Below are 11017 nucleotides of genomic sequence, written 5' to 3' on the forward strand. Positions count from 1 at the left end.
AGGTGATGCCAGGTGATGAAGTTCTATAGCTCTCCACTAGATGGTGCTGACTGACAATGCTGACCTTTCAGATCAGCAGGTACAACACATCAGTGACATGAAACAGCGCAGCCACAAACCACAGCCGCTCAGGCTGCTGGGGTGATGTTCTTTTTCACTTCTCAAACACGCGTTGGGCTTGCAAAAAAACACATTTAGTTTTCACTTCATATAGCACTGTAAATTGCATGAAATTATGAGCTGTTTTGTTTTGTTTTGTTTTATAATAATACAAATAAATTATTTATATACAGTAGCACTTTTCATACAACACATGCAGCTCAAAGTGCTTCACAAAATATCACATCACAAGTTAAAAACAAACAAGAAATTCCCCTCAGATTATTTATTCAGAACTTTAAAGGTACAGACAGAAAAATATAACATTTGATCAGGTTAATAGACACAAGGAGGTTAAATGTATGATAATACAAATAAAATAAATAATGGTTTCTCTCTGACAGATAAGACACAAGACAACTGAGTTGATGCAACAATATAAAATATAATATTACATATTTTGTATGTTGATGTATATTGTGTGTGTGAGGACCCAGGAAGAATAGCCAATGCTCATGCTCGTGCTAATGGGGATCCTAATAAAGAATAAGAATAAGTACTGAAGCTCCACACAGAAACTCTACCCTCCAAACCTGAAAAACTTTATATTCCCTGTCGAAATTAATTGATATATCATTTGGATCATATTAATTTAAAGTATGCAGCAGAGTGATGATGCACAAACCAACACACTTAGCTAATTCTTGTTGTAAGAAATGTAAATCCTCATAAACCAAAAACATTGAACCCTTATTTAATTGTGGAATTATCTAGAAGTTTGAGGCATTGTAGCCCATGTCTAACAATATCGTCTTTATTTACGTTGTTGAATTGTTCAGTAGTTTCTGAATTATTATCTCCTCTTAATGTTCATCGTATGCACCTTGAGTGAACAATCACTAGTTACATGTTCAAGTGTATAGTCATAAAGTGTTTGGTCCTTTTATAAATATTACCATATAATACTATAATAGCAGAAAGAAAACATTGTACATTGTAGTTAGCATTATTAACTAGCTAGCTAAGTAGCTAATAAGGCTAGCTAGGTGGATACCACTGATACCACTATGCATTGTTATCAAAAACAGATTTCACTGTTACTCAATTGACTTGAATATAAATACAATGTTAAGTTGAATTGAAATTAAAGAAAGTATCTTATCCATTTTTGATAAGATAATTTAATTATCTTATAGTAATAATTTAATGTGATTTGAGGTGGTTCGGGCACTAGTTAGGATGCCACCTGGGAGCCTCCTAGGGAGGTGTTTCCAGGCACGTCCAGCTGGGAAGAGACCAAGGGGTAGACCTAGGACCAGGTGGAGGGATTATATCTCTTCGCTGGCCTGGGAGCGCCTTGGGATCCCCCAGTCAGAGCTGGTTGATGTCGCCAGGGGAAGGAACCTTTGGGGCTCTCTGCTGGAACTGCTACCCCCGCGACCCGACCACGGATAAGCGGGAGAAGATGGATGGATGGATGGATCTTATCAAGTTGAAAGGGCATCCAAAATGAAACTAAATATAACAATAGCAATTATTTCTAACCGACTGCAAGAATACATTTGAATCCTGAAAACAGAACATTACAGTCAGTGCGCATAACGTTTTGAAGTAAATATAAGATGTAATGTTGTTTTGTGTCAATTTTATTAGGCTATAATAGGTGACAACATTTCCAATGCATTAACAAACAAAAAGCATGATGACATAATCATAATTTATAATTGCAAAAGCTCATAAGTGGTTAAAGAAGAATATATTGTTTCAGATTTAGTTACATGTGAATTTAAGCTCCCGTTGTAATCTACTTAAAAGCTTCATATGCATCTTAATCGTTCATGAGTGCAAAGAAATATTTATGTTATAAAATAATCACAGGAAGTGCAAAGAGGAGAGGTTAGGAAATGGTGCAAACTGCAGGACTTCACACATTGAACCGACATATTCACAGGTTAACAAAGTTATTCAAAAAATTCCCTTTTTACCACAAACATTTCCCTGAATTTAGAAACGTATGTCAACTTTACTTGACAGGAAATGTTTCTAACGTTCAACAGTATTACTTGGTATTGCCAATTAAAATACATCACTTTCCTCGACACTTTTCAAGGACCTAACACACAAATGATGACATACAGTGTCCCTCACACATCCTGATTCCCATTTTCTTTGATTGTACGATACACTGTTATTCACTTTGAACCAACTCTCAGTTCTGTGTACAGTAACTTACTCCAACTCAGTCTACACAAAAAACACTTTCCCACCTCTAGTGTACGAAGCCAAAATGGAAAGTTAAAGGCATACAATGCAGGATTTTCAAAAAACATACATATATTCTTAACAAAATACCTTTTGATCATCAAATATGTCCTTCTAGAAGTGTGTCATGGATTCTTTAATGCAGATAGCCGTTAGATATTCTTATTTTTCTGCATACTGGATGTTTTTGGCATCATTGGTTGGACATTTCAAGCCATACACAACATTTGGCAATGCATCACCTCGAGGGGGTCAGTGGATGTGTTTCTGTGCTTTAGAGAGTAACTGCTGCTAAAATGAGTCATACATAATGTTGTATTACTCTGATTCATACCTTGGTCTCTCAAGCACCACAGAAACTGATAATCCACATAGTATGCTTTAAGGTTTCCTATTCCTTCAGTAAAAGGTATTTCAAATTCCACATCTTTTAATAACACAGAATAACACTTTCATGTTTTATTGTGAGGACATAAAACCTGACTCCACTCCAGGTTAAATGAAGTAATGTGTTTGTGAACCACACTCTTGTTAGTTGTATGCAGTTCTGTAGATATTTACAAAAAGGTACGACTGTTTTTAATACTTCATAATACTTCAAAATGAAGCTTATTAGATCTCAAACACATCTTTGCAACATTTACGGTGCGCTTTTAAACTCACAGTCGGTTTTGCGTGAGATCCAAATCAGTGATTTGAATAAAGTCCAGTGAAGAGGAGTAAGTGATGAAGGTCAGGGGTTGGTCAGTTTGGTCCAGGCGTACGCAAAGAGACCGTTTCCTCCCACAGCTGACAGCGAGTGGACGAGTAGCTCTGCACCGGCGGACAGCTGGTCGGGACAGGAGAGCAGTGGCTGCTGGGTATTCTGGCCACTCGTCCGCCATCTTACCTGCAGGACAGAAGAGGAGGGTTTTCATGGATGTATAACATGGACTGGACACATCGTTGGAGTCGTTTAAATATACAGATTAGCCAGGATATCTGGAAAGGCACACGTCTGCTTTTTCGTTTTCATTTAATTGTTTTGTTGTGAAGACATCTGTGAAAACCTGACTCTACTCTAGGTTAAATTAAGTAATGTGTTTGTGAACCAAACCCTTGTTAAGTCTATGCAGTTCTGTAAACAAGACTGCCTGCTTGTGAGTAAATGGGTCACATGATATAGAAACAAATGTTTACTAATATATGTATCGAAAGATTGATTTTATTTCATTCAGATGGTTATTTATTGAGGATCCCTTAGTGGAATTCACACACACACACACACACACACACACACACACACACACACACACACACACACACACACACACACACACACACACACACACACACATCACACACACACACACACACACACACACACACACACACACACCCACACACACACACACACGAACACACACACACACACACACAGGTGTCATCCCTCAGGACAAAGAAAAACCCAAAATACGGATAAACTAGAAATGTGTGCTATTTTATCATTACAGGTCAGGTTAGAGGACGCACGGTCCGTGAAACTGCAGAAGAAGACCATCTAATTTAAAGCGTATTTCAAGGCGTCACAACACTTAACAGCCGCAGCATCTCCATTTCTGATTCTGAATTGATCACAGATCACATGCACAGGAAGCATGTTGACCTGTTTTGGCGAAGGTGACGAGGTGTTTTGTGATGAGATCCTGGAAGCTCCGGTCTCCGTCAGAGAGCTTCTTCCCCAGCGCCGCCTCCAGACCCCTGAAGAACGAGAGGGTGTCCAGGCAGTGGAAGGAGAAGCGGCTAGGGAACGGCAGCAAGTCTCCCGGACAAGTTCACACCGGGCCAGAGGGGGTGGCGTCACACAACGTACCGGTACCCGGGCTGTCCAGAGCCTCTGAGCACAGGGAGGGGGATCAGACCAACAGATTCACATTCAAGGGGCCCTAATGTGCTTTTGGGTGGGTTTTTCCCTTTTCCTGAAGTGTTTATACCGATAGGGTTAAGTGCATGCAAATGGTCTGCAAAGGCTACAATCCCCAAATCCCCTCTAGAATAGAATAGAATATATCTTTATTGTCATCGTACAAAGTACAACGAAATGTCTTTGGCAACTCTCACTGCAGAAAAAATAGACACAAATAAATAAGAGTGGTAAAAGCGAGGTAGTAGCGATGACAGTGCAACAAGATAAAATTCAATATCAATGTGCATGTTTACACTTACAGTCTAAAAACGTTACATATACACAACTGTATAAATGTAGTGTATTTCTAACTGTGTGTTCATAAAGGGTTATAGTAGCCAAAGGATGCAAGTAAAATATCCATAAATATTTCGAAATAGTAGTGGTTGCAGTCTTTGAGGGGCGGAGGTGTGTTTATGAATGTTCACAGTTGGTTGTATTGGTGTTACTCTAGAGTGAGTTTTCTCTCCCACACACTCCTCCCCATGCCTTCAACACCTCCATTAGACTCCCCATACATTGTACGTGATATATTATATATATAATATATAGAATAATACCAGATTAATTGTTCCCATTTAAAACACATTTCGTGGTATCAGGTGTGAAGCAGTTCACCTGCGGCCCTCCTGGCGAGGTCGTTGTTGGGCAGGTGACCCGGATGTCGGACACCATGGAGGTGAAGCTGCGCTCCGGGCAGCGGTCTGTGCCGTCGGACAGCGGGCGGAGCTCGGGTACAACTCCAGTGCATCGCTGGGGAGGGTCTCAGAGAAGGACCGGAGTTTATCTGTGAGGAGAAGCGAAGAGGATATACAAGACAGAATTATATTTACAGATACACTACCAGTCAAAAGTTGGACACACCTTCTCATTCGAAGGTTTTTAGTCTGTGTGACCGGCGAAGCCACACACAGTATATAGCAGGGGTCGGCAATTAAGTTTGGCCTTGGGCCAATTTTTTTCTGAGCCACTAGATGGCGGGCCGGAACATAATCAAAGGCTAATTTAAAGTGGACCTATCATGCTATATTTGAATAATATATTGTAGGGTCATACCTATATAAAGAATGTCTGTGAAGTTTTTTTTTCAAAATACCAAACAGATCATGCATTTTAGCCATGCCTCATTTTGCTCTATTTGCTCTTTTCCAGCCCTGTTTTCACAAGGGCTGATTCTGTGGCAAATGAGCTGCAGCTGACCACGCCCCCCTGCAAAGGAGGGGGGCGAGGCACGAGCGTCATGTTACCATGCTGTTACCATGCTGTTACCATGCTGTTACCATGCTGTTACCATGCTGTTACCATGCTGTTACCATGCCACGGCAACCTCTTCTTCCCCTGATAGGTGGAGAGTTGCCCATATAGGCGGAGCACCCCGTTTCTGACGTCAGAACAATTTCAAATCTGGATCAGCTCCGTTGCAGCCCCGTTTTTAGAGATTTGGGTACGGAGGAAAAGAGAGAGGGTTGTGTTTTCTGACACTTGGTGAGTTCCCTGACACCGGGGACACATATTCATGTATAAAAGACCTACAAAAGTGCATTTTGCATCATAGGTCCCCTTTAAGTAATTGATTGTTAAAACATGTGACACCTTCGAATGCTTGGGGGGGGGGGGGGGGGCGTTGCGGTGCCGTTCTTTGATTCTAACAGATTCTACAGATGGCCAGTCCGCCACTGCTGACAAGCTTATTAAGATCTAAAGCTTTTGTGCGTTTGAATCAACTTTCTTTCAAAACAAAGCTGCCAAATGGGGTGGCAGCATATGCACCACTACCCCTCGCCCTCCATGATCAAGCAGCTTTCTCCGATTTTGTTGTCAATGTTTTGACTGAACTTGTTACTGTTCACATTAAGTAAACATTACGTTTGAATGATTTAGTAAGCTGGTGTTTGTCACACCACAACCGCATATTGGCTATTTCAGCACCACACGCTGTCATCAGCAGGAGAGGACTCTTTAAAGTAGAGACACTACATACTGATATACACTTGAACATCAGCAGGAGAGGACTCTTTAAAGTAGAGACACTACATACTGATATACACCTGAACATCAGCAGGAGAGGACTCTTTAAAGTAGTGACACTACATACTGATATACAACCTGAACATCAGTAGGAGAGGACTCTTAAAGTAGAGACCACTACAGACTGATATACAACCTGAACATCAGCCAGGAGAGGACTCTTTAAAGTAGAGACACTACATACTGATATACACCTGAACATCAGTAGGAGAGGACTCTTTAAAGTAGAGACACTACATACTAATATACACCTGAACATCAGCAGGAGAGGACTCTTTAAAGTAGAGACACTACATACTGATATACACCTGAACATCAGCAGGAGAGGACTCTTTAAAGTAGAGACACTACATACTGATATACACGTGAAACATCAGCAGGAGAGGACTCTTTAAAGTAGAGACACTACATACTGATATACACCTGAACATCAGCAGGAGAGGACTCTTTAAAGTAGAGACACTACATACTGATATACACCTGAACATCAGTAGGAGAGGACTCTTTAAAGTAGAGACACTACATACTGATATACACGTGAACATCAGCAGGAGAGGACTCTTTAAAGTAGAGACACTACATACTGATATACACCTGAACATCAGCAGGAGAGGACTATTTAAAGTAGAGACACTACATACTGATATACACCTGAACATCAGTAGGAGAGGACTCTTTAAAGTAGAGACACTACATACTGATATAGAACCTGAACATCAGTAGGAGAGGACTCTTTAAAGTAGAGACACTACATACTGATATACACCTGAACATCAGCAGGAGAGGACTCTTTAAAGTAGAGACACTACATACTGATATACACCTGAACATCAGCAGGAGAGGACTCTTTAAAGTAGAGACACTACATACTGATATACACCTGAACATCAGTAGGAGAGGACTCTTTAAAGTAGAGACACTACATACTGATATACACCTGAACATCAGCAGCAGAGGACTCTTTGAAGTAGAGACACTACATACTGATATACACCTGAACATCAGCAGGAGAGGACTCTTTAAGTAGAGACACTACATACTGATATACACCTGAACATCAGTAGGAGAGGACTCTTTAAAAGTAGAGACACTACATACTGATATACACCTGAACATCAGCAGGAGAGGACTCTTTAAAGTAGAGACACTACATACTGATATACACCTGAACATCAGCAGGAGAGGACTCTTTAAAGTAGAGACACTACATACTGATAAACACCTGAACATCAGCAGGAGAGGACTCTTTAAAGTAGAGACACTACATACTGATAAACACATGAGAATGAGAATAACATTTCATTAATGTTGCATTAAATGTATTAATAAACAGCTGTTACCTGTCACAAACCAGCTGTAGTCGCCCCAGGTCCAAGAAGAGATGTTTTCAGCTCGTGGGCTACAGAGAGAGACACACACACACACACATGAGTTTAATCACATACTTATGTATATATAATAACTTGCTTTATATTTTGTTTTTGTTAATTCAACATGAATAGTTTCTACTTTTTTGATTATTTCTAGACTTTTTATTTTTGTATTCAGAATCAGAATACCTTTATTAGTCCCACAGAGGGGACATGTACATTGTTACAGCAGAACAGAGCCAAAGACAGCTTAATGTTACCTAGAAGCATGCATACAAAAGTATTAAAGATAAAAAAGTTACACATTTCACAAAATACACATCCTGTAACAGTTCATTGTATATTGCCTTGTCTTTTTATGCTGCTGCAATACAAACATTTCCCAAATTGGGATCAATAAAATACCTCTTATCCTATCCTATCCTAGCAGCTGACAGTAAGGAACCTGAACCAGGCGTCCTCTCACCTGAAGTCTGCCTCCTGCTCCGTCGTCCCGATAACAAACGGGACGTCGTTGTAGTTTCCTTTCTTCTTCTCCCACACCTCGAAGGGAGGAGCCTCCAACACGTATCCGTCCACCACCGCCTTGGGGCCCACGAAGTGTCCTCTGAGGGGGAGGTCCATCACCTCGTCTGCAGCCCAGGACGGGAACTCCTGCCACGGGATGGCCTGGGGAGGAGCGGGGGAGTTGGCTTTTAAAGGATGTCACCAAAAACCCTTTTTAAATCACATAAAAATCAAATCTCTATATTAAATGTCCCCTATTATACTGTTTTTCATCAATATATAATAGGTCTCAGATATATACAAAAACATAGTTGACTTTTACAAACGATTTTTGGTGACATAATTTAAAGGTCTCCTATCATGCTATTTTTAGGCATATATTATGGGTCTCAGATATATACAATATATAAAAAACATGTCTATTAAGTGTTTGCTCAAAATACCAAACAGGTCATGCATTTTAGAAATCCTCATACCCCTCTATTTCAGCCCTGTTAGAGAACTGCTGATTCTGGGTCCTTAGCTTTAAAAAAGGAGATAAAACGCCATATCATGTTCAAAACCACATCAAGGATAGTGATATTGTACAGGATGTGCAGAGCTGGCACCTTCAGGACGTCGGCGATGGGGAGGCGTCTCAGGCAGCTCGGGTCGCTGCAGCCCGTCCTCTGCAGGAACAGCAGGTTGTCGGACTCGGCTTGTTCCAGCGTGGCGTTGTAGACGTACGAGCCGCTCATATCCACCGCCGCCCGAAACAGACCCTTCGCCAGCGGAGACATCATCATGGTCCACACCGACGTCCCACCTTACACACAATAACATACATACAGTTGGTGTTTAATACAAAAAGAAAGACAAATATTACATTTTATGATAGACACAGATCATACTAAACTGTCCCGTTCTCTTCTCTAGCCACAAAGAGAGCTGCAGGAATTGATCATTTTCCTTTATATCTAATATGTATATAGGACCCAAATATGCATGTATATATGTTCATTTTAATTCATTTCTTATTTTAAAGTTACTTAACTGTATATAATTGTATTTTATCTTTGAAAGTCATAGCTTTTTACTTCAAAAATCATAAAGTGGTGTTTATCCAGGGTTGCCAACTTGGGGTACCTGGCTGGAGTGAGATTTTGATATCATGGGTTTAATTACACATAATGCACTAAATGACTGCTATCGTGTCAGCAGCGGGAACTTAGCATATATATATACAATATATACAAATACACAATATTGGACACAGAATATAAAGGGCATAAAGTTTCATTCACTAATGAAAGTCAAACACATGTTTGTTTCCACTGTTATATTATGTGCCTGTCGCGATAAGCAATTAATTGACTTATCGTACGATAAATAAAAATGAACTCGATAACTTTTCTGACCTCGATACATTTACATGAGGATGTGACTAGCCGTTTGAAAGGATGTACTTGAATTATTATTATATATTACCATTATGTCGGTGGTCTAAAATGGTCATACAACGGTGCCGACAATATTATCGTTTATCGCAATAATTTCCGGGAAAATGTATCCAACAAAATTAATTATCGTGAGAGGCCTATACATGAAACACACACACACACAAATCTACAGACTTACTCCAAACTGCCAAATATATTCATTAACACACTCTCACTCTCATACACTCTGAATCTATTTTGGCCTAGTAGAACAATAAGGAGCAGACTTTTACTCTTTATAATTTCTACTGGATCTTAGATCTGCGCATGCGCAATACGGGTCGGGGATTGACCAACCGGCTCCCACTGCTCTGCTGTCTGTTAGCGTTGTTAAGAGTGGTGGGGGCGGGGAGGGAGCGGATCCACAGCTTGAGCAGCTGTCAACTCAACATTGTAAATAACCAACCAAAAACGATCGCCGGTTCATCTTGTTTTTGGCGTGAGAATAGTTTGGGCAGCGTGAGAGCGTGAGACTGAGAGTGAAAGCGTGTGTCACATGCCAGATGCGTGAGAGTTGGCAACCCTGGTTAATATGTGGAGATTATCCTGCTGAACAAAACGATAAGAAGCTTAATTAGTGTTGTGGACATAAACCGAAAGTATTGGACAAAGTAAAATATTGACCTTAGGATGGCAATGGAAAAGTTGTATAGTAATCAAAGTTGTTACAAGTCAACCGAGGAGCAAGAAGAAGACCAAATGTTATGGCAATAAATCCAAAACGTATAAGTATCATAAACATTTATCTGACACAGAGATGATTTTCTGCAATAATTCAATCAAATGGAGGAATCCGATTGGACCAGGGAGATGTGGCCTTCAGGGTCGGCCTACTCTGTGTCAAATTCATTGTAATATGAGCAACACATTTAGGACAAATCAAAGCAAAACGTTGCTTTACTGGTCACACATTTTGTAAACTTAAAAAAACTGTTTCATACCTGAGCTCTGTCCGAATATGGTGACTTTCTCAGGATCTCCTCCGAACATGTGGATGTTTTCCTGGACCCACTTCAGAGCTGCGATCTGGTCCATGAAGCCGTAGTTCCCTGAGGAAGATGGACGAAGAAGGGGGGTCCATTAGCAAAATAAACAACCAGATTTGATGTGGCCTTATTTCAGGCGCCCAGAAACAACCGGCTCAAACTAAAGATAACTCTTCTCAAGGCTGGGGAGCGAGGACATGGGCCACGGTGTCAGGAGTACTCAAACTAATAATGTCTTTCTGCCACTTTTTGCAGGCTTTTACCGGGTCCTTTCACAGCATTATGTAACAGCAATCCCCCAACACAAGGATGCAAATATTACAAAAAATAAACCCTCTGACT

The 11017-nt window shown here is 40.5% G+C and overlaps 1 protein-coding gene across 1 annotated transcript; it reads right to left on the reverse strand.

Moving 5' to 3' along the window:
* Positions 1-1724: 1724 nt before the first annotated feature.
* si:ch211-71n6.4 (para-nitrobenzyl esterase) lies at positions 1725-10744 on the reverse strand (the record flags this gene model as incomplete). The annotated part of the gene is given in 7 exon segments (XM_034211770.1): positions 1725-3250; positions 4007-4237; positions 4925-5093; positions 7675-7733; positions 8171-8373; positions 8820-9016; positions 10631-10744. Coding segments are annotated over 6 exon segments (779 nt in total), but the record flags the coding sequence as incomplete, so codon positions are not given.
* Positions 10745-11017: the final 273 nt, after the last annotated feature.

Source organism: Gymnodraco acuticeps, unplaced genomic scaffold (genome assembly GCF_902827175.1).
Source record: "Gymnodraco acuticeps unplaced genomic scaffold, fGymAcu1.1, whole genome shotgun sequence".
In the NCBI taxonomy this organism is placed as follows: domain Eukaryota; kingdom Metazoa; phylum Chordata; class Actinopteri; order Perciformes; family Bathydraconidae; genus Gymnodraco; species Gymnodraco acuticeps.